The sequence below is a fragment of the Saitoella complicata genome, assembly GCF_001661265.1.
Source record: "Saitoella complicata NRRL Y-17804 unplaced genomic scaffold SAICOscaffold_26, whole genome shotgun sequence".
Classification (NCBI taxonomy): Eukaryota; Fungi; Ascomycota; class Saitoellomycetes; order Saitoellales; family Saitoellaceae; genus Saitoella; species Saitoella complicata.
In genome coordinates this window covers 224446-248490 of record NW_017567017.1, presented here as the reverse complement: position 1 = coordinate 248490, position 24045 = coordinate 224446, and the positions used below count along the sequence as shown (strand labels likewise).

At 51.9% G+C, this 24045-nt stretch overlaps 14 protein-coding genes across 14 annotated transcripts; 8 read left to right on the top strand and 6 right to left on the bottom strand.

The window, feature by feature from the left end:
- Positions 1–59: 59 nt before the first annotated feature.
- On the bottom strand, positions 60–1129 carry SAICODRAFT_61778 (carbon-nitrogen hydrolase; the record flags this gene model as incomplete). The annotated part of the gene is made up of 3 exons (XM_019169861.1): positions 60–446; positions 497–878; positions 930–1129. 3 exons carry the CDS (start codon positions 1127–1129, stop codon positions 60–62), a joined length of 969 nt encoding a protein of 322 aa, XP_019021569.1.
- A 429-nt stretch (positions 1130–1558) lies between these two features.
- SAICODRAFT_37253 (thioredoxin-like protein) lies at positions 1559–2195 on the top strand (the record flags this gene model as incomplete). Its single annotated transcript, XM_019168553.1, has 2 exons — positions 1559–1805; positions 1858–2195. The coding sequence occupies 2 exons, from the start codon at positions 1559–1561 to the stop codon at positions 2193–2195; spliced, it is 585 nt and encodes a 194-aa protein (XP_019021568.1).
- Positions 2196–2255: 60 nt separating this feature from the next.
- Positions 2256–4553, bottom strand: SAICODRAFT_61633 (nuclear pore protein 84/107; the record flags this gene model as incomplete). Its single annotated transcript, XM_019169853.1, has 1 exon — positions 2256–4553. One exon carries the CDS (start codon positions 4551–4553, stop codon positions 2256–2258), a length of 2298 nt encoding a protein of 765 aa, XP_019021567.1.
- Positions 4554–4748: 195 nt separating this feature from the next.
- Positions 4749–6023, top strand: SAICODRAFT_61671 (vacuolar ATP synthase subunit C; the record flags this gene model as incomplete). Its single annotated transcript, XM_019169856.1, has 3 exons — positions 4749–5338; positions 5391–5646; positions 5706–6023. 3 exons carry the CDS (start codon positions 4749–4751, stop codon positions 6021–6023), a joined length of 1164 nt encoding a protein of 387 aa, XP_019021566.1.
- A 156-nt stretch (positions 6024–6179) lies between these two features.
- Positions 6180–8116, top strand: SAICODRAFT_97280 (prolyl-tRNA synthetase). The gene is made up of 2 exons (XM_019172093.1): positions 6180–6484; positions 6543–8116. Exons 1-2 carry the CDS (start codon positions 6202–6204, stop codon positions 7901–7903), a joined length of 1644 nt encoding a protein of 547 aa, XP_019021565.1. The 5' UTR covers positions 6180–6201; the 3' UTR covers positions 7904–8116.
- On the bottom strand, positions 8003–8987 carry SAICODRAFT_37250 (solute carrier family 25 member 38; the record flags this gene model as incomplete). The annotated part of the gene is made up of 2 exons (XM_019168552.1): positions 8003–8812; positions 8868–8987. The coding sequence occupies 2 exons, from the start codon at positions 8985–8987 to the stop codon at positions 8003–8005; spliced, it is 930 nt and encodes a 309-aa protein (XP_019021564.1).
- Positions 8988–9155: 168 nt separating this feature from the next.
- On the bottom strand, positions 9156–12171 carry SAICODRAFT_85131 (CBF-domain-containing protein; the record flags this gene model as incomplete). The annotated part of the gene is made up of 1 exon (XM_019171391.2): positions 9156–12171. The coding sequence occupies exon 1, from the start codon at positions 11712–11714 to the stop codon at positions 9156–9158; it is 2559 nt and encodes an 852-aa protein (XP_019021563.1). The 5' UTR covers positions 11715–12171.
- A 302-nt stretch (positions 12172–12473) lies between these two features.
- On the top strand, positions 12474–13945 carry SAICODRAFT_73482 (ATPase, V1 complex, subunit H; the record flags this gene model as incomplete). Its single annotated transcript, XM_019170865.1, has 3 exons — positions 12474–12876; positions 12930–13371; positions 13424–13945. Exons 1-3 carry the CDS (start codon positions 12515–12517, stop codon positions 13943–13945), a joined length of 1326 nt encoding a protein of 441 aa, XP_019021562.1. The 5' UTR covers positions 12474–12514.
- A 61-nt stretch (positions 13946–14006) lies between these two features.
- Positions 14007–15806, top strand: SAICODRAFT_21686 (delta-1-pyrroline-5-carboxylate dehydrogenase 1; the record flags this gene model as incomplete). The annotated part of the gene is made up of 2 exons (XM_019166453.1): positions 14007–14147; positions 14202–15806. Exons 1-2 carry the CDS (start codon positions 14097–14099, stop codon positions 15804–15806), a joined length of 1656 nt encoding a protein of 551 aa, XP_019021561.1. The 5' UTR covers positions 14007–14096.
- A 402-nt stretch (positions 15807–16208) lies between these two features.
- SAICODRAFT_31976 (DUF1903-domain-containing protein) lies at positions 16209–16685 on the bottom strand. Its single transcript, XM_019168072.1, has 3 exons — positions 16626–16685; positions 16550–16569; positions 16209–16489 (listed from the first exon to the last, which is right to left on the bottom strand). The coding sequence occupies exons 1-3, from the start codon at positions 16635–16637 to the stop codon at positions 16255–16257; spliced, it is 267 nt and encodes an 88-aa protein (XP_019021560.1). The 5' UTR covers positions 16638–16685; the 3' UTR covers positions 16209–16254.
- Positions 16686–16904: 219 nt separating this feature from the next.
- SAICODRAFT_21685 (ubiquitin-like protein) lies at positions 16905–17352 on the top strand (the record flags this gene model as incomplete). The annotated part of the gene is made up of 3 exons (XM_019166452.1): positions 16905–16986; positions 17077–17283; positions 17338–17352. Exons 1-3 carry the CDS (start codon positions 16930–16932, stop codon positions 17350–17352), a joined length of 279 nt encoding a protein of 92 aa, XP_019021559.1. The 5' UTR covers positions 16905–16929.
- A 248-nt stretch (positions 17353–17600) lies between these two features.
- Positions 17601–18832, bottom strand: SAICODRAFT_61635 (DHH phosphoesterase; the record flags this gene model as incomplete). The annotated part of the gene is made up of 2 exons (XM_019169854.1): positions 17601–18673; positions 18727–18832. The coding sequence occupies 2 exons, from the start codon at positions 18830–18832 to the stop codon at positions 17601–17603; spliced, it is 1179 nt and encodes a 392-aa protein (XP_019021558.1).
- Positions 18833–19981: 1149 nt separating this feature from the next.
- Positions 19982–22074, top strand: SAICODRAFT_97259 (uncharacterized protein). Its single transcript, XM_019172092.1, has one exon. The coding sequence runs from the start codon at positions 20061–20063 to the stop codon at positions 21996–21998; it is 1938 nt and encodes a 645-aa protein (XP_019021557.1). The 5' UTR covers positions 19982–20060; the 3' UTR covers positions 21999–22074.
- A 281-nt stretch (positions 22075–22355) lies between these two features.
- Positions 22356–24039, top strand: SAICODRAFT_85113 (uncharacterized protein). Its single transcript, XM_019171390.1, has one exon. It carries the CDS (start codon positions 22365–22367, stop codon positions 23904–23906), a length of 1542 nt encoding a protein of 513 aa, XP_019021556.1. The 5' UTR covers positions 22356–22364; the 3' UTR covers positions 23907–24039.
- Positions 24040–24045: the final 6 nt, after the last annotated feature.

The window sequence follows — 24045 nt, the reverse complement described above, 5'->3', positions numbered from 1 at the left end:
TAGAGACAAGAGCGCTTAGATAACTGTCATTTCATTACAACTACAACTGCACTTACTTCTCACAATCTATCGAGAGTCTTTATCACCGAAGACACCGCGGACCTTTCGCTCGTATCCACCTTCAACTGGAAAATGTCAGGTCGAGAGTAATGCCCGACGACATCGAAGTCCATCTTTCCCTCACTAATCTGGTCCATCTCCAAGTCTGCATATAGCGTCTCCTCTTTGTTCCAGCACGGTCCCGCCACGAACTGCCCGAGGGGACTGACAATGCATGAGCCTCCGGCGGAAACGACGTAGTCTGGACTGATGTCGTCTTTGCCAGCAAACGGTGGATAATCTTCAGGGTAGTCTTTGCGAGTCGAGAACTGGTTGACGGAGATAGTAAAACAACGACCTTCTTGAGCGATGGTCTGGATCAAGGGAGGCCAGGTCTCTCTTCCGTCCTTCAAGGGTATCAGCGACTGCCTAACTCTCATGGATCAGGAGCACTTACCGCAGTCGGTGCGAGATAAATCTCGATATTTCTCTGGTACATGGCCATTCTCATTGACGGCATGAAGTTCTCCCAGCAAATCACGCTCCCAATCTTCCCGAGCTCCGTCTGGGCAACGTGTAATCCACTACCATCCCCAAAGCCCCATACGAGACGCTCGCTACCCGTGGGCATGAGCTTGCGATGCTTGTACACCAATTCACCCGAGGGACTAATCAGGACAGCGCAACAATAGATCGTGCCACCGTCCCGCTCAATGATCCCCACCTGGAGAAAGACCTTGTTGGTAGCGGCAGCGGCACACAGCCTATCAAACGCGGGCGACGGGATGGTGACACTGGAATCGATATATTTGCGGAACCATTTTCGGCCTTCAGGTGTACTATAGACAGATCAGCCTAGGCCTTTGAAGCCAAGCCTCCTCTGCACTTACCGATTGCCGACAACAGCGCCGAAGTCATAGAGCTTTGGATAGGCACAGACAAAAGCTTCTGGAAAGACGACAAGCTGTGCACCCTTCCCAGCAGCTTCGGCGGTCAAGCGATCTAGCTTATCGAGGGTCGCATCCAGATCAAATGCGACAGGAGCCGACTGCACTGCGGCGACCTTGACAACTGTTGACGGCGAGGTCATGCTGATGCGCTGGAGTGGGAATATGAAGGCGCTAGAATCAACAGGTCACCTCATTCTTATCCATTCTGTAATGCGGGGCCCATACCTGATCCACGGTGCGGTATCTAGAGTGGGGCGCGGCTGCGGGGAGACGAGTGGGGGAGACGCGCCGGCGAACCGAACAGTGCAATTGCAAGTCGACCCAGTCAGCCGCGGAGAACAGCTTGTCGGCCGTAGATATGTATCGTGCTCGAGCTCCAAAAAGGCAGTATTACAAGAGTTACCGTGCGAACTCGAACCCAAATTTCTTCTCACCCTATTGTACGTAGCCTGAGCCCTAGGCACCTAGCGGCGCTGGGTCCTTGCCGCTGCGGGGTCCAATCTTGGCTCGTACTTCGGCAGTCAACAGCATTGGTACAATACTTCAACTTTCTCTGAAAATACGTTATCATGGATTCAAACCCATTGAACCCGCCTCCTCCGCCTGAGGGGATCCCAATTCCTGTTGACGATGGGGCCTGTGATCACCTCGTTGGCACAACGATTCCGACCGATGTCACCCTTCCCGCAACCAATGGATCCAAGGTTGACTTAGAAAGCTTGTCCGGGCTTACCATCCTCTTTTGCTATCCGAGGACTGGCGCTCCAGGTGAAGAAATTCCAAAGGAGTGGGATGATATCCCAGGTGCTAGAGGATGTAAGTTGAGAGCCCTGGGACATTGTAGAAGCTGGAGCTTACCGAAAAGCAGGCTCACCGCAAGCATGCGCCTTTGGGGACCTGTACGCGTCCCTTCGCAAATTGGGTGTTCATAATCTCTACGGGTTGAGTACCCAACCTACTGAATACCAGCGTGAAGCCAAAGAGAGGTTGCACCTCCCATACGAGATGCTTTCGGACGAGAACCTTGAATTAATCAAAAGCTTGCAATTGCCGACCTTTGACTTTCAAGACAACACTTTAGTGAAACGAGTCACCTTGGCGATTGTGGACGGAAGAGTTCATAAGGTCTGGTATCCTGTTTTTCCTACAGTTGAAAACGCGGCAAATGTTGAGAAATGGTTGAAAACAAAGCAGCAATATGTTTGAAGTGAGCGTGTGAGCGACGACGTCTTCTTTATTTAGGACAGTCCTGCTATCAAAATTATCCTACTTTAATGTGATGATGCCCGCACCGGCCGTATTCTCTACCAAGAACCCCTGAGTAACCAGTTGTTGCAGATATTCTCCCATCCTACCACTCAAAACGAAGGTCGAGTATAACTGTTGCTCTTCAGATGCGATGAGGCACGACAGATCGAGCATGGCTGGAAGACTCTCTGGCAGGAATTCTCTTGTTTGATAGTAGACATCCTGCAACATGAAGACGACTTCAGGGATGTAGAAGTTTCGTAGCCGCACCAGCTCGTTATATCTTTTTCTGTCCTCCGTGCTCTGCAAAGCTAACGACATCTCTGGGTGAAGCCAGTTGTCCTGGAGCATGTAAAGCACATAATTTGCCAACGCTTGGGTAAGAGTCTCGATCTCCGCTTTCCACTGCGTGAAACCAACAGGATCTGTCCTGCCTAATGATTGATATGGTTTCTTAGCCATGAGCGTCTTCCACTGGTCATAAGTCTCATATGCATTGCAGATAACACCATATGACGCGTACTCAAGACCATCCCTGTCATAAGTATCGTCGTGTCCGCTCAGTTCAATGTTCTGCTCGGAAATTCTCTCATGTAATTCCCTTGCGGCGGTCAAACGCCCCGCCTGCAAAAACCTCCTGAACAGAACATTTCCTTGACGGAGTAGTTCTCCTTTCAGGTTCTCCCTCTTCGCCATCCATTCAAGAGCATGAATCTGTCTCTCATCAACATGCTTGACGGGATCCCGCCAGCCCTTCACAGGGCCAATTGTCGCTTCTCTTGGGAACACCGAGTATTCTGGATCCACCGCAGCGCTCTGCTCAAACACAAGCTGTACCATGCGCTTCAAGGGTCCATCGAATCCGACGTGGTAATAGCGGGCAAGTTCACTTTGGTTCTCTCGTTCAATTTCCATCTCAACTTTGCAGAGGTATGCGGCATACGACTCGATTTGCATGGGCTCGGGGAGTTCCGCGACGTAAAGAGGAAGGATGTCACCTTTGTCGTGAGCTGCCAGCAACTCTACGTAACGAGCAATGGTGTTGTTTGCCCAAATTTCGTCTGTTTGTACACCGATCCTTCGTAAAGTGATAATGACGTGCACGAGCATACGCAGTATTGTCGGAAGCGAAACTTCGGCGTCCTCCTCAGCGGAAACCTTCCGCACCCTTGCTGCCTCCATCTCCCGATTGAACTCCTGCAAGATAAGGTCTACTTGACCAGTGATGAGTGCAGCCTGCATCCTCCTGAATGGGTTGTGCGCTGCTTCTCTGATCTCAATTTGATCACTCTGCGCCAACTTCTCCAATACATGCTGCACTCCCATGTGCGACAAATCCTCGATTTCAAGACCCCCTGTCAACTGAGACCGACCCAGATTTCGAAGATTCGCTTCCACCGCACTCTCGCTTACAGCATTCAAGTAAGCCCACAGTTGATCTTCCCAGGTCTCGCACACATCCAAAACGCTCGTCAGATCACCACACAAGGCACCCCACACGGCCCGTTCCCACTTGTCCAACTTTTCGTTACCCGCTGCAGCGTGACATGCTCTTCTCCAAAGGGCCTTCCTCTTTGTTCCGTTCGCTGCGTCATCTGGCGTAATTCCATCCACCTTAGGGTCATGGTACTCCGTGCATCCCTGCACCGCAGCAGCAAACCAGTGGTTCTTTGTGTCCTCCGCTAGTTCCACCGCAACTTCGAGTTCTCCCGCTCTGATGCATGCGAACAACGCCTGGAATAGCGTCTTCTCGTATTCGGCGTCTTCCTCTTTCAACTCCTTCCCTTGTCTTGCTGGTGCATCCGGGTCGAGCTGGTTGACGAAAGTGTCTTCTGCTGGGGTACCGAACGATGCGCGCACCCTGGATTTGATATGCTGGCGTGTGTGCAACCAGTGGTCCGCACGAGTTTCGATATTTGGGAGTCCGAGGTTGGCATCTCTGGACCAATTTAGAAGAAGAGTAATCTCGGCCAGCTCTTTGTTCACGATATGTAGATTCTCCGTGAGGAGTACATTCGATGAGAAGGCATGCGACGGTTGAGATTGGGGCTGATGCTCTTCTGCTTGCCTCGTTCTCAGCAAGCACAGCAGCCGCAGCAGGTTCCACGTCCGCGCTTCCAAAACCCAGTCATGGAATTCGGATCTGTCTGTTTCTCCCCTTCTCGCATACTCCGTCGCCATGTTCTCAGCCGTTCGACATAACTCCACAAGCAAACCGCGTTTAGGATCCAATGGTTCCCGATCACGTAACCGGTCTGCAACGCTTGCAAACTCATCAAACTCCTCACCAAGGGTAACTGCTACCCGATCATCCATAACGGTATCCTCCATCGCAATTGTCGTTTGTGTTTATGTTCTCACCGTTACGACCTCCAATGCACGCAGGTTCAGGGCGCGAATTAAATTCAACTTAAAGTCCAGTTAATTGTTAAACGCGTGCGTCATAACTGAATGATAACGAGGTCGAAACTCAACACCAGAAGGATCAAACAACAAGAAGACAACTGGACGATGGCTCCTTCGACGCAGCATTACTGGATCGTCTCTATCCCAACGGAGAACAGCAGCAGGGGAGACGTTTTCCAATCCCTCAAATCCCGCATTGCTTCCTCCAATCGCGACTATGCTGAAGTCTCTACCTTTCCAATCCCGGCTTTCAAGATCGGTACCCTTGATTCGCTAGTATCTCAATCAGAGGAACTGGCGAAAATCGATGCGCAATTTGAGGGCACGGTGTTAAAGGTAGTGGACGTGATGAAGGGCGTGTTGCAGGGCGACGACGACAAGGTGAGGGAGCAATGCGTGGTCAATGACAGGCCTGTCGACTCATACCTCACCTCCTTCTCATGGTCAACCACCCGATACCGCACGACACTCTCCATCCCCGAACTCTCTTCCACCCTCACCAAGGAAATGACCTCTCTCGACATCGACCTTCGAACAAAATATTCGCAATATCAACAGGCCAAAGGCAACCTGTTGACAATCCAAAGGAAACAAACCGGAAATTTGAGTACAAGGAGCTTGGAGGGTCTGGTTCACAAGGATGACCTCGTGTTGGAAAGTGAATACATGGAGACCCTGTTGGTTGCCGTGCCAATGTATGCTGTTCCATAACACGTTCATCGAATATTAGACTGACAGAGATAACAGCAATGACCAGAAAGACTGGCTGAAGCAGTACGAGACTCTTGCACCCATGGTCGTTCCACGTTCGTCGTCAAAAGTTGCAGAAGATGACGATTTCGCACTCTACAATGTAACAGTCTTCAAGAAGTATTCGCACCAATTCTCGCAAAAGTGCCGTGAGCATAAATTCGTCCCAAGAGAATACAAGTACGATGAGAACGCCTTGGAAAACAGTCAGAAGGAGCAGAAGCAGCTGGGTGAGCAGGAGAAGAAGCTCTGGGTAAGACACTCTCCACTCAGCCACGGGGAAAGGCCACGTTTGCTCATCTAGTTCTATAGGGAGAAACTCTTCGCCTCGCCCGCACGTCCTATTCTGATGCAGTGACTGCCTGGGCACACCTCAAGGCTCTTCGTACATTCGTCGAGTCCGTCCTCAGATATGGACTTCCACCGGATTTCGTATCTGTCATCATCAAACCATACCACAAGCAAGAGAAGAAGGCAAAGAAGGAGCTGGACTCTGCCTACAGTTATCTGGGTGGTCCGGCATTCAGCGAGAAGAAGTCCAAGAGTAGGAAGGCAGACGATGATGACGCAGCGATCGGCGCTCTGGAGGTGGAATATAGTCCATACGTGTTCTACTCGATGGTTGTCTAAAGAGGAGCGCCATGTTAGAAACTGGGTTTAGGTTGGATCTGAGGCAGTGGAATGACATACTAGTATACCAGATACCATGCATTTCCCCGGGGTTCTCTCACACCCACGTGACTGTACCGATGCGGGAACCCCAATTCTACGTTACATCCCCGCCGAAAAACGACAACACCCAGTAGCGATGTTGATCCGGCGATATGTCCGGTCAATAAACCAGACAGTAACATTTGCCGCATTTACGAAGCGTGCTTTCACCGTTGACCAACGCACGAGATTATCTACATTCTTTGTCCCGCAAAGTGATAAAGTCGCAACTGCGACAAAAGAGGGCAGCGCCCATGCCTTGCTGGTGAAGGCAGGTTTTCTCCGGCAAGCTGCTGCGGGTATTTATCAGCTTCTGCCGCTGGGCTTGAGAGTACAAGACAAGATCGAGCGGTTGGTGGACCGGGCAATGCGCGGAGTTGGTGAGCTGGCGACTTCCTACAATTCATTTCATCCACCCTTAACACTTCTCGTGAGTAGGTGCTTCAAAAGTCGCCCTCGCAAATCTGTCTTCGTCAGAGCTCTGGAAGAAAACCGGTCGATGGGAGAAGGGAGGCGACGAGCTGATCAAAGTTTACGACCGGAAAGATACTGCGTTCTGTCTGGCGCCAACTCATGAAGAGGACATCACCAACCTCGTTGCCAACGAAGTATCCAGCTATCGTCACCTTCCTGTACGGCTCTACCAGATCGGCAGAAAGTTCCGCGACGAAAGGAGACCGCGTTTCGGTTTACTTCGGGGAAGGGAGTTTGTGATGAAGGATCTGTATACGTTCGACGCATCAGAAGCGGATGCACTGAAGACATATGATGAGGTCACACGAGTATATCGGGAGTTGTTTGACAAGATCGGCGTACCATACCTCGTTGCCGAAGCTGACAGCGGTAATATCGGCGGGAGTTTGTCACATGAATATCACTACATGACAAAGATCGGCGAAGACACGGTTCTGAATTGTAAGGGATGCGGCTACACAGCGAATGACGAGCGAGCGGCTACAAAGTTGGGTAGAAGGGATACCTCCTACGAGACCAGGTACGGTCTTTGCAGTGACAACCAACTTGTTGCCGTTCACTACCCGAGCGGTCGGGAAATCAACGCAATCTCTGTACGGAAAACTGTCCCGACGTTCACCGGCATCCTTCTACCAAGCCTGGAAGGCAAGTCCTGGGATTCGAAGCTTAACGTCACCCACCTTTTCGACGAAAACATTGCCAAAGATACGACCGCACCTGCATTGCCTCAAAACGTCGAATGCGAGTCATCGCCATCAGTGGTTCGGGAACTCATTCTGATCAAAGCGGAAGCTTCTGACCCTTGTCCGAAATGCTCCCACGCTCTCGAGTCCCACCGAGCCATCGAGCTTGGCCACACCTTCCATCTCGGCACGAAGTATTCCGCCCCACTGGGTGCCAAGTTTGTTCCGGAAGGCGGTTCAAAAGGCAGCAAGGATATCATTATGGGATGCCACGGCCTTGGTATATCCCGCATGGTAGCCGCCATCGCGGAAGTTACGCATGACTCAAAGGGTCTGTCTTGGCCAGTCGACGTCGCACCATTCAAGTGCGCCGTTATCCCCGGCCCCAAGCACGACGAAGTCGCTGAGAAGGTATATGATGAGCTTACTAAAGTTTTGGGAGAAGACGAAGTCGTTCTTGATGAACGATTGGGCAAGTCCGTGGGGTGGAAGATGAAGGATGCCGATTTGGCTGGATACCCATTCATCGTTGTCGTCAGCAAAGCGTGGGATAAAGAACAAAAGGTCGAGTTTCAGGTGCGGAAGACAGGGGAGAAGCGTTATGTGACATTGGAGGAGCTGGGCGAGGCTTTCAAACAATAGAAACACTGATTTACCCTGAAGTGGGACTGAAGCCAACAACAACGAGATGAAAGAACAGAAGAAGGGTGTCAATGCATTGCATTTTGGGGGTATAAGGTGTTATCCTATCAATTCCTGCGAGGTCTTTTCTGACCATCGTACCAGTTCCTCGTAAATCGTCCATGTAATTGCAGAACTCAATGCCTTTCTCGCCACTCTCAGTCCCATTCCGTCACCAAATACCTTCATTCCATCCTCGACTATCAGCTTTCGCGCCGCCTGCCAAGTATTTCTGTAATCCTGCGGTCTGACCTGCATTCGTGTTCTCAGCACATCGAACGGATTGGTAATGACGGTTGCCGAAACTCCCGCGATGACTCCAGAAGTCATGTTCACCACCGCTTTTGAAGCACTTGCCTCATTGCTACCTGTCGTGTTTATTGGCGTCAGCCAAAGCTTACATTGCTCGTAGAACAAAACGTAGATTCCAGCGTATGGTGCATCCCGAATCGCCGTTGCTCCGAATCCGTAGAAAAATCCCTTCATCCCGTCATTCTTGAGAATATCTTTTGTCGCGTGCATCATACTTGAGTACGAATAGTAATTACTCTCATAACGTACTTTGATGATCGTGATTGGCATCATGATAAATCCAACTGCTGCCCTTGCAAAAGCTCCCGTAGTAAGGTTCGCCGTCTTCGATAACCTCGGCAATGCACTTGCGTTCTTGCCTGATGATTCAGTTGCCGGTGCTATGGGATGTCGTGAGAAGTACTGTCGCATATGATTGAGGGATGCAAAGTACATTGCCGATCCAAGGCCAGTTCGAATGGTGGACGGGAGTGTTCCTCGCCACAACTTGACCACATCAGCGGGTGTTTTGACGACATGATGGAATGTCTCGACTAACGATCCATGAGTTCCTTGTTGCTATTACGAATGATTGTCAGCGACCGACCAGTAAAAGGCTCAGTAGCACACGCACTCTTCTTGTCTTCAGTAGATCCAATGGTTGTAGTGTCGCCGAAGTGATCAATCCGCTCGAGGCTCCAGAGAGAAAATGAGTCAAACCATTACGCTTCTGTTGATTCCCAGAAGACGACATCGACTTTTCATGGTTCGCCTCTCCGCGTTCTTCAGATCACCTCAACCTTCGTACGTAAATGAGAGAAGCAGGGGTTCAGTCTACGTTACACCCCGATTCCCGGATTGAGTGCGCGTATGCGATATGAAGTGAATGATATATGATCCCGTATTCCTGTTCCCTAAAATGCTAATCCTGCAAATACTGAGCGTAATCGTCCGCAGAAGCAAACACAGGCAACTCCTTGAGCTTTCTTCTCTTGGCCTTGCGTTCATCCTTCTTCGCCTTCCTCTTAGCCTCCTCAGCATCGAGCTCCTCCTCTTCCTCTTCTGGTGCATCGAGAACCACGTCCTCGTCGTCCATGAGATCATCCTCATCCTCAACACCGAACTCACGATCATCATCATCGAGGTCCTCAAGGTCTTCAGCCTCAACCTCCTCTGCTTCATCCTCATCCTCATCCTCATCCTCATCCTCATCCAGCATGCCCTCATTACCGAAGGCTTCCCGTCTGGCGAGCTCCTCATCGTCAACCTCCTCATCACTGCCCATAGCATCCTCCAAGTCCTCGAGATCATCGTCATCAAGGTCATCCTCAAGGTCGGAGCCACCCTCAAGTTGAGGGTTGGAGTCAACAAGGGCGTCCCAGACCTCCTCATCGTCCATCTCGCTCTCGACATCACTACCAGCAGCCTTCCTCTTCTTGTCCTTCTTGGAGGTAACACCAGCACGAGCATTCCTCTCTGTGAAGTACTTGTGGAAGAAGATCTCGTCAACCGGCACCTGCTCAACCTTCTTCCTCCAGAAGGCCTCAGAGTTGACAGGTTGCTCAGTCTCAGCAGCAGCCTTGGTAGCCAACACCATACCGCGAGTATCACCACCAGCCAAAGGCTGCATGATGGAGCCACCACGAGCAGCGGGCTTGGCCTTGGCGTTACGGTAGACGAAACGGTCAAGGAAGTGACCAAGGGTGTGGAGAGCCAAGTCGGGCTTGGAGGGCATCTTTCCGCCGGCGAGGAACGCAGAGGCGTACATGCAGACAGTAGGGTGGAAGTGCGTCAAGAGTGGCGAGAACTCCCACAGACAGCTTCCGTCGGCATTGGCGAACTGCGGGTCACGCTTGCGACCATCGTATACGTTCGTAGAAACGACCTCCTTCTTCTCTTCGGTAGACACCACAGCCTTCTCCTCCTCCTCGTCATCCTCATCCGGAGCATCCCTGAACACCTCCTCCTCATCCTCGTCGTTCATCTCAGGGTTCCTGAGCATTCCTCTGACCGTCGGCATTGCGATCTCCAATTCACTCAACAAGTAAAGCATACCGCAGATGAAACTTGGCTGGTGCAAAGAAGTAGTCTGAACCATCCTCTTCACGAACGCCTTGACTCGTGGGACATTGCCGTCCGCCTTGAGCGCCTTGAAGAGCAAGTTCAAGTACATGGCCTGCTTGGAGGAAGTAATCAAACGGTGATCCAAGAGCGATTCGTACAACGTCCTGTAGAAACGGTCGGAAACGAGCTGCTTGGAGCTGATGACCTGGAAAATGAGCAACAAAGCCTGAATAGAAGTGTTGAAGTTTCCAGTGTGGGTAATCCTGAACAAAGTGTCCAAGTGCTTCTCAAACACATCGTCAGCCACCTTGGAGAAGGGGAACGCACGGTTAACACCGGTCAAGACTGCGGAGATCATCTTGGCGTTGGTCTCCTCCGCCTGCAACATAGCCTTCTCCTCCTCGTCGAGCTTCTTCTGCGCCTTCTTGGACAGCTTCTCACCCTTCTTCGCCGCTGGCTTCTGGACAGGCTTGGATGTTTGCAAAAGCTTGGTGAAGAAAGCAAAGTAAACGTCGATCAAGCGGTTCGCAACCTCGGTATCCCTAGTGGCAAGGATAGTCTGGTTGAGGGTAATCATAGCATAGTACAACGCATGCTGCGGTACACTCGGCTTGAAAACAAGCTGCTCGATCTCCCTGATGACAATCGACTTCATGAAAGGATGACTCTGCTCCAACTGAAGAACGTTGTACGAGGTCTTCGACGCAACCTTCCTGTCGGTGTCACCAAGCTTGTTCACCAACAACCTCAACAAGTTCTGCTCCTGTTCGGGTTTGTCGCGAAGAAGCTCAAATAGGTAGGTGACCATGTGGTTACGTGCGAACGGAAGCTGATCCATGCTGAGCTGCTCCATCACCTGCAAAAGGTCGAAATACCACCTCTTCAAGTAGTCCTCGAAAGCCCAGACGACGAGGTGACGGTCAGTCATGCCTTCGGCACCCAACTCGGGCTGCTGCTTGAAGAATCTCAATTTCCTGTCTGGCAACACGGTTCCAGTCAACAAATCCTTCAATGCACCAACGGACTGCACAGCTTCGTTTCTACTCCTCTTCCTGGACATACCCAACAAAGTGTCGAGAGTGCGAGTAGCATGCAGAGGGGACTCCTGAATAACCAAAGTCAAAGCAGAAACCTTGTCGTTCAACGTACCGCTCTTCATGACGGTAGCCAAGAACTGTCTGTCGGAGCTTGACTTGTTAGCACTGTTGGAGTATGTCTCGTTCTCGGTCTGCAACAAGCCCTTGGCCTTTTCGTAGAGAGTGTCGAGGGTGCGTTGAGGGAGACTCTGGGTTGGTGGAGTCAGGATGGGCAGGGGGTATGTATGCCACTCTGGCTGAGGCTGGAACAATGCCTTTCCAAACTTTCCAGTCTGCAACACTTGATCCGTAGGCATGATGACCTCCTCCTCCTCCTCCATACCCTCCTCATCCACCCAATCGTCCTCCACGACGATTTCTTTCTCGTACTTTTGCGGCACCTCCTTCTCGTTCGTCGCCAATCCGAGCTCCTTGGAAAACTTGGCCAACTCGGCCAACAAGTTCGCCTCCTGGTTCGCCGATGGCTTCTCCTTCTTCTCTTTTTTCTCCTTTGGCGCGGGGTTTTCATCATCAGACTCATCAACACCATCGAGCAAATCCAAATCTTCCTTGGATCCACCCAACTCTAAGATTTCCCTCAGCAAGATATCCTTCTTCGTCAACGGTCCCTTCCTAACAGGCGCATCACTCTGCTGCTGAATAACACTCTCATGCTTCTCCCTGGGGACAAACTCCTTCTTCTCTGTTTCCTTATCATCCTTGGGCTTTCCATCCCGATCCCTCTTCTGTCCCTTTGCCTCCTTCACCGGAGCGGCAGCCGGAGTGGGAGCGGCATCATCGCCAAACTTGATCTTTGTTCCAGTCTGGGAACGGAGACCCTTTCCCTTGTTTCCCTTGTCCTGAGGAGGCATTGTCGACTTTTGGTGGTGAGGGTCTGTACTCCAACTTTTTTGGATGCAAACCAGGGAGCACACGTGATGATAACGTTTCTGACACGGGAGGAACATGGATCAGGCTCAATTGTATTTCAATCTGGTCGAAACTGCTATCCTACCGTGAATCAGCATCCCCTCATGAGCAACGGCCTTATCGGTGACGCACTGAGCTCACCGCCATCACCGCACGCAAACAAACCTCACCTCCAAAGCTCACCGCCCAAGATATCTGGAGCCCCATCACAATGGACGACGTCTCCCTCCTCGCCCAAAACCCGCACCTAGAATCCCTCTCAACCAACATCCGCGCTCGCCCAATCCCCTGGGACGGCTACCAACGCGCCGGTCTCGTCTCCGAGCACGAAGTAAAATCCATCAAAGCCGTCTCCTCCCAATCGACCACCAAGCGTCAAGGCGTCTTCTCCAAGGAAGGAAAACAATATGCGGAACTCGTGATGGAACTTTTGGGGAAAGCGAAGAGAGCGGATATATTGCAGTATGTGCTCGTGCTTGCGGGGGATTTCATTGTGGAGGTTAAGGGGTGGAGTATGGATTTGTTTTTGTTGAGGGGGGAGAGTGGGGAGTTGCCGTATGGGCCTATTGTGAAGTGTGTCTTTCTGAGTTTTTTATGTGACATTGCAAGGCTAACAAAGACACAAGACAACTCTCGAGCGAGGACGAAGCAATTCGTCTCTTGGCAGCTCGCTTCCTCACCTCTCTCCTATCGCTCGACCCCAACCCACCCAGAGAGGTCGTCGAATCATACCTCACATTCTCCACAACCCACCTCCTCTCCTCCCCATCCCCCGCCCTCCAAGACTTCTGTCTCGCATCCTACACCGCACTCCTCCGACACTCACCCTCCCGCCCCACCTTCTGGTCCAACACCTCCGTAATGTCCGGCACCATCGACATCCTGAAAAAGAACGAGGGTGGGTTACAGGTTCAGTATTGGGGCTTGGTGTGTCTGTGGTTGTTGAGTTTCGAGGTGGATGTTGCGAGGGGGTTGAATAAGAAGTACGATGTTGTGCCGCTTTTGGCGGATATTGCGAGGACGGCGATTAAGGAGAAGATTGTCAGGATGGTTTTCGCTGTTTTTAGGGTATGTCTGGGATGCTGGGGTCTTTCGACGGCGATGGCTAACGAACATACAGAACCTGGTTAAACTTGCACCATCGCAGACTCTCCCAGCAATGCTCGTCGCTCGACTTCTTCCTCTGACTACATCCCTTTCGCAAAAGAAGTGGTCCGATCCCGAGATCACCGACGACCTCACCTTCCTCAAAGAACAGCTCGAGTCTAACTTTGCTGAACTGACAACCTATGACGAATACGCCTCCGAAATCGAGAGCGGGCATCTCTCGTGGACCCCACCCCACAGATCTACTCAATTCTGGAAACAAAACGCTCGACGCATCTACGAAGAAAACAACGGCGCTCTACTCCGTATCTTGGCACGCACCCTACAGATCGCCACGGAACCAGTAGTGGTAGCCGTCGCGTGTAACGATGTCAAGGAGTTCTTGAGAGAGGTTCCAGACGGAAGAAAGGTGCTACAGGAGCTGGGAACGAAGCATAGGGTGATGGAGTTGATGCAGCATCCCGAGGCGGAGGTTAGATTTGAAGCGTTGGGCGCGACACAGGTGTTTATGAGTCACAGTTGGCGAGATGTTTAGCCAGTTGAAATAGAAGTGATAATGCAAGGATCTGTTTGTTCTTGCAAGGATCTTAGATACGGTGCGATCGGGAAGAGACCCGAGCCCGACAAGACTTATAAACCCCCACGGATTCCCTCCTCTCCTGCTCAGCTCATCCATCACTATCACTATGGCGACCATCGCAACCTTCAAGCTCCCTCCCACCGACAACGAGCCGACTGTATGCTGCCTCCTTTCTCAATCGTCCCGGGATGTATGCTGACAACCGCAACAGCAGACCTACGCTCCCGGCGCCCCGGAACGCGCTGGTCTCTCCAAGGCTCTCAAGGACCTCCGCTCTTCCCTTCCTCTTCCTCAAGTCCCATTGATCATCAACAACGAGCCAATTGTCACTGATGCCAAGGCCGAGCAGCGTATGCCCGGAGAGACCAAGACTGTGTTGTGCGAGTACTCTCAAGCCGATGATTCTCAGGTCAAGAAGGCAATTGAGGGTGCCGTTTCCGCTCAAAAGATGTGGGAGGGAATGGGCTTCCACGACCGTGCTGCCATCTTCTTGAAGGCCGCCGACCTCATCGCTACCAGGTACCGCTACGAAATCATGGCCGCGACCATGCTCGGTCAAGGAAAGAACGCATGGCAAGCAGAGATCGATGCCGCCGCAGAGTTGGTCGATTTTCTCCGCTTCAATTGCGCTTACGCTGAAGAGCTCTACTCCGAGCAACCCCCCAAGAATGCAAAGGGCGTCTGGAACAGAATCGAGTACCGTCCTCTCGAGGGCTTCACCTACGCCATCTCCCCCTTCAACTTCACCGCAATCGCATGCAACCTCTCCTGCCTTCCCGCTCTCCTCGGAAACGTCGTAATCTGGAAACCCTCCCCCCTCGCAACCTACTCCAACTGGATCGTCATGCGCACCCTCCTCGAAGCCGGTCTTCCCGCAGGCGTCATCCAATTCATCCCCGGTGACGCCGAGATGATCACATCACACGCTCTCTCCCATAAAGACTTTGCCTCCCTCCACTTTACCGGCTCCACCACCGTCTTCCGCCACCTCTGGGGCCAGATGGGTGCGAACGTCGCAAAGGGCACATACCGCTCCTACCCCCGCATCGTCGGCGAAACCGGCGGAAAGAACTTTCACCTCGTTCACCCCACCGCAGACGTCCGTGCCGCAGCCATTCAAACCCTGCGTGCCTCCTTCGAATACGCCGGACAGAAATGCTCTGCGTGTTCTCGAGTCTACGTCGCGCAATCCATCTGGGAGGAGTTTAAGGGTCATCTCGTCGAGGGCGCAAAGGGCATCAAAGTCGGTAAGCCCGAAGATTGGGAAACCGTCGTTGGGCCCGTAATCTCACAAGGCGCCTTTGACAGACTAAAGTCGGCGATCGAAGAAGGCAAAACGGACTCTGAACTCGAGCTCATCGCGGGTGGTGAAGCGGATGATTCAGAGGGATACTACGTCCATCCCACGATTTTCCTCTCATCTAACCCCAACCACGCTATCTTCTCCCGGGAGCTGTTTGGGCCAGTTTTGACAGCCTACGTCTATCCTGACGCCGAACTCGAGCGGACTCTACAGTTAATCGACTCTACCTCAGAATACGCCCTCACCGGCGCCATCTTTGCTCAATCCCGTCATGGAATCAAGCAACTAACCGACGCCCTCCGCACCTCAGCGGGAAACTTTTACGTAAACGACAAATGTACGGGTGCGGTAGTCGGGCAACAACCATTCGGTGGAGCGCGTATGTCTGGTACGAACGATAAAGCTGGGTCGAAGGCAGCTTTGGGGAGGTTCGTGAGTGGGAGGGTCGTCAAGGAGAATTTGAGTGGGGTTGCGGAGGAGAAGGTTGGGTATGCTTCTAATTTGGTTGAGTAACAGCAAGAGGGTGTTGAATTGAGTTTTTTTGAATCGAAGTCACCTTCACCACCTGGGCCAGCATTCGCACGGCCCCTGCTGCGCCCCACCGCATGAAATAAAATAAAACGCTGCCCTCGCCGGCTTCCCTTTTTTTTTCTCTACAAAATGTTAGGCCACCATAGAGTCGCGGATTTAACGACGGGTCTCGTACTCAGTGTTATCTCGGCCTCCTTGAGGTTTTCGTGCTCACGGTGCCCTTAGAACAATGCCGACGTACTGCTTCTCCTTAGCATGCTTCGACCTTACCCTGTCGCTCTCTTGAGTGACAATATGGGAAGGAGTGGGGTGGGAGGTGGACGCACGACATGCTATTTATTGAATTGATTTGATGGTCTCACGCGGTTTGATGTTTCTCGTGTCGTACAAATTGTGATCTCTGATTCTCCTGGGTATCACTGTCCTGATCTTAACGCCATCTATGCTCCAACTCGATCGCACCATGCGTTCCCGCTTTCTTCTCATCCGCCCGTTGCTTCAGCTTCAACCCCAATAATCGCGGTTTCGGACATGTCAGTGTCGTCCCATCTGGATTCTCCTTGTAGAACCGTGCGCAGCATTCGTAGAGCTTGTCTATCAGGCCTTCACATTTGTTTTGGTTAAAGCCGTTCTTTTGGATGCAGTTTTGGATTGCGCAGGCGTGACTGTATGTTAATTGTGGTCAGTCTTGGCTGATCAGGTTGTGGTGGATGGGGTATCCGTACGCATGGCATGGTTCGTCGTCCTGTCAGCAGCGTCAGTTTGCGCTCGCAAGGATCCATTCGTCTGGATACCGCTCACGTTCAGTCCCATTGGTAATAGCGATTGAGGAGTCCTCCAACTACGGTTCGTCGACGTCCGTGCACTCGTATTGCAGGGGGGCCGCTCTGACAACACCCAGAGCACCCTTGACAGCGGTCCTCAAAGACAACCTCATAATGAACGTAAAGAAACACCTGATAACTCCATTCATCATTCTCAACCCCCCATGATCTGCACTGTATTTGCTGCACACGCCCTGACGCATACCTCCAACATGCAGCACTCATATACGAGTTCATCCAGCCAGCCTTTGCCCTTGTCGCTTTCCTAACACTCCTATACCATGTCTGAGCAACCCGACGTCAAGCCCGAAGGCCAAACCGAGCACATCTCCATCAAGGTACGCCGCAATTCCCTTTGCCACGGCCCTTTACCGGGGCGTGCGATTGCTACACAGACCGTCCGTCTAGGTTGCTGACGCAATGCACAGGTTGTTGGTGCCGGTAACGATGAGGTGTTCTTCAAGATCAAGCGCTCTACCCCTCTGAAGAAGCTCATGGAGGCTTACTGTGACCGTTCGGGAAAGACTTTCAACACTGTGCGGTTTTTGGTTGATGGTGAGCGTGTCAGACCTGATCAGACTCCTGAGGATATGGAAATGGAGGACGGTGACCAGATTGAGTGTATGATTGAGCAGGTTCGTTCTCTCTGTTGGTAAAGGTACCGGGGCGGGACTAACAAACATAACCAGGTTGGTGGATGCTGAATGGAGGAACGATATGATAACAGATGGAGGGTCCGTATTACGCTTTATGGAACTGGCAGAGATGGCATTGGTTTTGGTTGTTTGTCAGAGTATAATTCCTGTGTTATTGTATCCTGTACCCATAAGGGGTATCTATTCCCATGCTGTTGTATTAGTCCCGCTGTTCTTAGTATCCCACCCGTTATCCGTATAATGAGGCAAGACCGGCTTGCTCTAATTCCTTGTCACTGTAATAGTCCGTATGCAGCTCAGAGTCCGGCATCCTCCATGGTCTGCCTCAACGCCGGCGCAATCTGCTTCCTGCTAGCCTTTGCATTCTTCTGCCTCCATGGCCAAGCACGCTCATCCTCCTCGACAGCGTCAACAACACCCTCCTCGCCCTTCCACTTCTTCAAATCAAACTCCTCGCCATGCTTCTCCTTGAATAACTTTCCGATCTCCGCCCACTTCTCATTCGCAGCATAAACGACAAGCTCACGCCTATGCTTACCGTCGACCTTGAAAGAGGCCATGAGTGCGTACACGTCCAACTTGCGCTCTTGACTCCACTCCTTGATTGCGGACCACCACTTGCCGTCCTTGTTGTGGAGGTCTGTAATCGAAACGACACATGACGAGATACCGAGCGTTGCAGATGTAGATGTTTGCCACTCCTTATAGTCGCGCCTCAAGAGGTCATGCACAGATAAAGATGAGACATCACGCTTTGCGTCATCCACGGCATGATACCACTCGTCAATGGAGTCCGTCATACCCTTCGTCTGGAAACCCTTCTCCACGCCCAGAATCGATCGCAGGAAAGCGACTGCCTCGACATCGTGTGGAGTAGTCTTGTTGCTTCTCAAGTTGGAGCAGTCGATAAGGATAGGAGTAATCGCAATCTTCGCCAACGTCTTGCCATCCTCGCCAGCAGGCCATGGCAACCCAGGCAGACTGCGGAAGTAGTTCACGACCAAAGTCGTACATGACCCCGTAACGTCGATAACTCGTGGTGATGCACCCTTCGCAAGGCATTCATCGACGTGATGATCAATGATACCAATAACCTTCTCAGCCTGAGCTCCAGCCATGTGGGCGATACGACCGGTAGGCGCATTGTGATCAACCAAAACCCAATTCTCCACGTTCAGCGATACTGGCAGATCATCCAAGCATACAAGGTCATCTGTAGAGACAGATGTATCCTTAAACACATGGAGAAGCTCTGGTTTCAAGGCGAAGTCGGCACGGTCGAAGTTCAGGAGAGGGACGTGCACGGTGGAAGGTGAAGCTTGAGTAGCCAAGTATGCGTACGTGATGGACGCGAGACACGAGTCAAGGTCTGTAAACAGCTAGTTAGTCCCTGTATGCTAGCATACATAAAGGAGCAATTACCTGCGGACTCGTTTCCCGTTACCAAAGCGACCGTGCGATTAGAAACAGGAGCAGGACGAAGCAAAGCATTCTTCGATGCGGAAAGGAAGCTGCTAACGGAAGGCATCTCTCCAGAGTGGTTCATAAAAGACATTAAAGAGTAGTTGAGCAAAGGGTAATCCTCGAGACCAGTCGAGGATAAAGGGGGGTGAAGTGGGTGGGTATGGTATTGTGGGGTGTATGCTGCCAACTCGGTGTTTTATAGACCAAGGACGTCAGGGCACCTGACCTGCGAGCGTACGCGTCACGCCTACCACCCCTGTCATTGCGGACCAGGGAGATGCAGAAACTGCAAGAACAAAGTTTGATATTATCGTGTTTGACCGGTCAGCTTCACCTCATCTGGTTCATGTTACTCATGCCAGCACCCACAGCGGGTTGCTGCGGCCGAGCGAGCCGCGCGCAGCCTGAGCCCGAGCCGAAGCCAAGCCAAGCTTCAAATCGTATAGAGCAAAGGGCCGGTGCTGAGCTGTCCTATACAGGAGGCCAGACATATCGCCTGCTAGCAGAGCATCAACGCGTGTGACAATTGCCAATTGCGTCCCGCAATGTCAAGCGGGAAGGACAGTAAGGCGGATCCACCAGCGGTCAAAGCACCCGCGGCATCGGGATGGGGTGTCGGCGGTTTCCTTTCGAAGGCTTTGGCGAACGTTGAACATCAATTGGATCGAGCTCTGGATAGCACCGCAGCGACGCCTGTACTGAAGAAGGAGCAATCGACACCGTCGCCCGCACCATCAACGGGGAGGATGACCATGCAGGAGAGGTTGGCCATGGCTTTGGCAAGAGGAAAGGCTGTCAGTCCACAGAATGGAGGCATTGGCTCACCGAGGGGCAGCTTGGATGTACAGCGACCGCCGTCGGCAGAGCCACGGAGGAGTACTGACAGTCAGCGCTCACAAACGGCGGAAGTCAAGGTGGAGGCACCGAGTGTGGAAGTGAAGGAGAATGAAACAACGCAGGTATCTGAGCAGAGAGACATCTCGACAAGTGAAGGCGTGAACGTAAACATTGAAGGAGATGAAAGTGCGGCAGACTTGGCAGTTACGACCACCGACATGAACTCCGCCGTCACCCAATCGACAGAACCTTCGTCAACACCCGATCTACCAACATTTATTGCTGCTGCTCTTCCTCTCATGGGAGAAGCTCTATCTGCTGCTCAGTCAGGTGCAGCCACTCCAAATCTCCCATCGCCTTCCTCCCATACCGACAACTTTCACACGCCTCAAGAGTCAGCACCGCAGACACGACCTGCCTCATCTTCTTCCGAACACGAACCGACGGAAAGTCATATGGAGAATGGTGTCGAAGAAAAAGTCAAAGGTCTTCAAGAAGAACCTGCGAACGCAGAGCAAGACTCGGAGATCATTGCGCAGTTACGCGCCGCGTTGGAAGCTTCCGAGGCGAAACGAGAGGAGGAACGACAAACGGCAGCAAAGAGAATCGAGGAGCTTGAATTAAATGCTAGGAGCTCGAGTGATGCACAGAGGGTCGACGTTTCTAGTCAGCTTGCCGAACGGGATGAGCGGATTCAGGCACTGTTGGAAGAAGGAGAGAAGCTATCGAAGAAGGAACTACAGCTCAATACGACTATCAAAGCCCTGCGCAAGAAGGCGATGGACGACGAGAAAGCTCTTACGGACACAAAGAGGAGACAGGAGAAGATTGAGAAGGATCTTGCAGACGTACGGCAGAAATTGAAGGCAAGTCAAGACGTCGAGCGTCTACAAACCGAGCGAATCAAGACATATGCCAAAACCGAGAACGAACTGAACAAAACCCGTGCCGAACGCGACAAATACCGAGATGATGCCGAAAAGCTACGAGCCGAGCTTGGCGAAGCCAGGGCACGTGCCGTTGAAGCAATTCGCAGCGTCCAAACTGCCGCTTTGGAATCTGAACGAGCGGTCAGCACCGGTCTCCGCGCTGAGCTTGAACGGACGAAGAGCGCGGCGGCCAAAGCAGCGGATGACGCGGAAGCAGCCATGTCCGAACTTCGCGCAAAGATGGCTCGGGACGCCGAACGCGCTCGCACGACAGAAGATGAACTTCGAACTGAGATCGTACGACTCGAGCAAAAGCTTGAGGTCATGCGCTCTCGTGCCGAGGAGGCAAGTGCTGCTGCGCTCAACAAGGATACACATGTTGGTTTAATGCGCCAGATCGAGATGCTCCAGACACAACAGTCGGTCGCACGGGAAAACTGGAGAGTTCTGGAAGGCGCAATGCTCAACAAGACTGCGGCGTTGGAGAAGGAGAAGGAAGAATGGGTGAAGAAGGAAGCCGAGCTCCGAAAGAAGCTGAAGGATACGAAGGCCGAAGTGCGGGATCTTGAGGATGAGAGCGACGAGTTGAGGACCAAGGTTGCGCAGCTTGAGAATGATCTGGAGACGATGCAGGAGAGCCAAACGCGACACAGCAACAAGGTACAAGAATTGGAAAATGAACTTCAATCGGCACAAAAGGCAAGGGATGAACAAATAGCTGAGTTGGATAAGCTCAAGAAGGATGCGGAGGCGGATTTGCAATCTCGACTGCAAGAGGACAAGCTCAAATGGGAACAAGAGTATAACTCACCGCCCATGCTCGACCGCATGTTGAGCCCTACCGCACCCATGTCACCGTCTGTGCCACCTATCTCACGACGGGTCACGTCTTCTACCTCAGATCTCATGATAAACCTGCCGAAGTCGCCAAACCCTCAATCATGGCAGCAGTCCTTCCCTCGACGTAACTCGGGCCGCATATACACCCCTGCGCACGAGACGATCCCGGATCACGATTGGGAAGATGACCGCGATGTATCTCCAGAAACTCCGAGGTCGCCGCACGCACGCACTCCACGCGATCAGATGAGTGTGTCAACCAACATTGGTCCCGGACCAAGCGTGTCGATTATGGAACGCATGTCCGCAAACGTGCGGCGTCTTGAGTCTGAGCTTACCGGGCTGCGGGAAGAGATTGCGAATATTTCCTCCGAGCGTGAAGCAGCGAGGCAAGAGTGCGTTCAGCTCTTGAGCGAACTCGAAGAAAAGCGCAGTGTTGCGTCACAATTGGAGGAGACAGCACAGGCGTTACAAACGCTCCAGACGCGATACGACTCGGCGTTGGAGCTACTGGGTGAGAAGGAAGAGTCGTTGCAGGAATTACGTATGGATGTCAAGGAAATCAAGGAGATGTACAAGGAGCAAATCAGTGAACTGGTGGGACAGTTGAACGCGAAACGATAAAAGTGATTCTTGGTTGGGAGTTTGGCGTAATTTGCTGATTTCTGTAAGCATAGCATTTCTTGAATATATCTGGCCTTCCAATTTTTAAAGTTTGATCGGATTCGTATGCGTGATGGCCTTTGTATGAATGAAGCTTGACGTAGTTGTGAGGCAACGGCATTTCACAACTGCGACAGGTGCTGAAATCCTAGCATACACATGATAAGGCCTTTACTGGCGCATACAATCAATCCATCGTCGATATTACGTCGAACACTTGCCTTCGACAGCAGGGTTGTCATCACGCCGCTTTACCGCTCTCAAGCCTGCGGAATACGACCTTTACACATCCGCAGCGACACAATGGCGGCTAACATCGAGAAGTACATGAAGCGATGGGACGATCAGGTTCGCAGCCTTCCGGATCTATCAAATATCCAGCGCGTAAACGTATTCGACTTCGACAACACACTCTTCCAGACACCGTTGCCAAATACACATGACCTTTGGGATGGAGCCACAATAGGCATGATTTTTTCGGATAGTGGCTTTGGCGGAAAAGGAGGATGGTGGCATGACCCACGTATTCTGGCCGCCACTGGAGAAGGGCCAGACGTGGAGGAGAAACGTGCATGGGAGGGACACTGGAATGAAGACGTCGTCGACCGAGCACGAAGCTCCATGGCGGACAAACATGCCTTGACGGTGCTCCTAACAGGTCGAGGACGCAAGCGGTATACGCCGCTCTTATCAAGAATATTGAACTCGAAGCAGCTTGAGTTCGATGTCATCTCGCTAAAGCCGTCTATGCCAGTGGAACAGTTCGAGAATACCCTTGAGTTCAAGAAAGCTTTCTTGGCTGATACACTACGCACATTTCCGAAAACGCAGTCAATAAAGGTTTATGAAGACCGGCCGCATCATGCAACGGCATTCCGCGAGTTCCTCGAGGGGGAAGCAATTGTACAAAACTCGGTAGGGAAGGAGCCACTGGAAGTCGAGGTGATCGATGTTCCACCAACTACGAGGTATTTGCCAAAGGAAAAGGAGATTGAGCTTATTCGGTCTATGGTTAATGACAACAACCGTGAGGCTGCCTCTCCGTGGGACGAACTGCACGTGTGGAAAGGTCGAGTTTTGTTCACCGGCTACCTCCTGACATACGAGGACAAGCAACATCTGCTGAAGCATTTCGCACCGCCGGCAATCCCAGAAGGGGATCCGGGCAGATGGTCCACATATGCCGACCACATCACCATAACTCCCAAACATGCACATCCCAATTGGCTATTGAAGAAATCAGGTGGATTGGGGTATCAATTGGAGTTCGAGACCGTGGCTAGGGGTTTAATCAAAAACCGGGTATTCGCTGTCAGAGTGGAACCCGTCGACGAGAAAGCACCATTCTACACAGTTAACAAGCACGCTCACCTCACAATCGCCGCACGGCGTGATCTCGACGCAAAGCCCTTCGAATCGAACACTATCACACATTGGGAGGAAATCCCACAAGAAGAAAGACTAAGATTCGTTGGAACAGTTGGAGAGAAGGTCTTCTGGAGCGTGAATGAGGGAACGAAACCAACTCATCAGACACACGGTTTCAGGAAGAGATTTGCATTAGAAGTACAGGAGGAACAAGCACTCCGGAAGAAATCGTTTGCAGAAAGAATACAGCAGGAAGGGGAAAGTCCCATACGTCCACGTAATGGAGAGCATGGAGGTGAAAGAGGAGGACAGAGAGGAGGATTTAGAAGAGGACGTGGAGGCCGCGAGGGTGGAAGAGGAGGATCAAGGGGAGGGTTCGGAGGAGGGCCAGTGCGGTTTAGAGGACGGGGTCGTGGTCGTGGTCGTGGGTCTGAAGATGGCGGAGGGCCTGCCGAGAGCTGGACACCTCGGATGCCACCTAAAGATAGACCTCTGACATGATCCAATGATCAACAAGATTACGAATATATGAGTGAAGTTCTAATTGTCCCATTCATTACTATACAAAAAGTGAAATTAACCCGTATTAAAAAACCAAAAACGCCAAACAATAACATACATCCTAGGTTCTTCCTTTTTT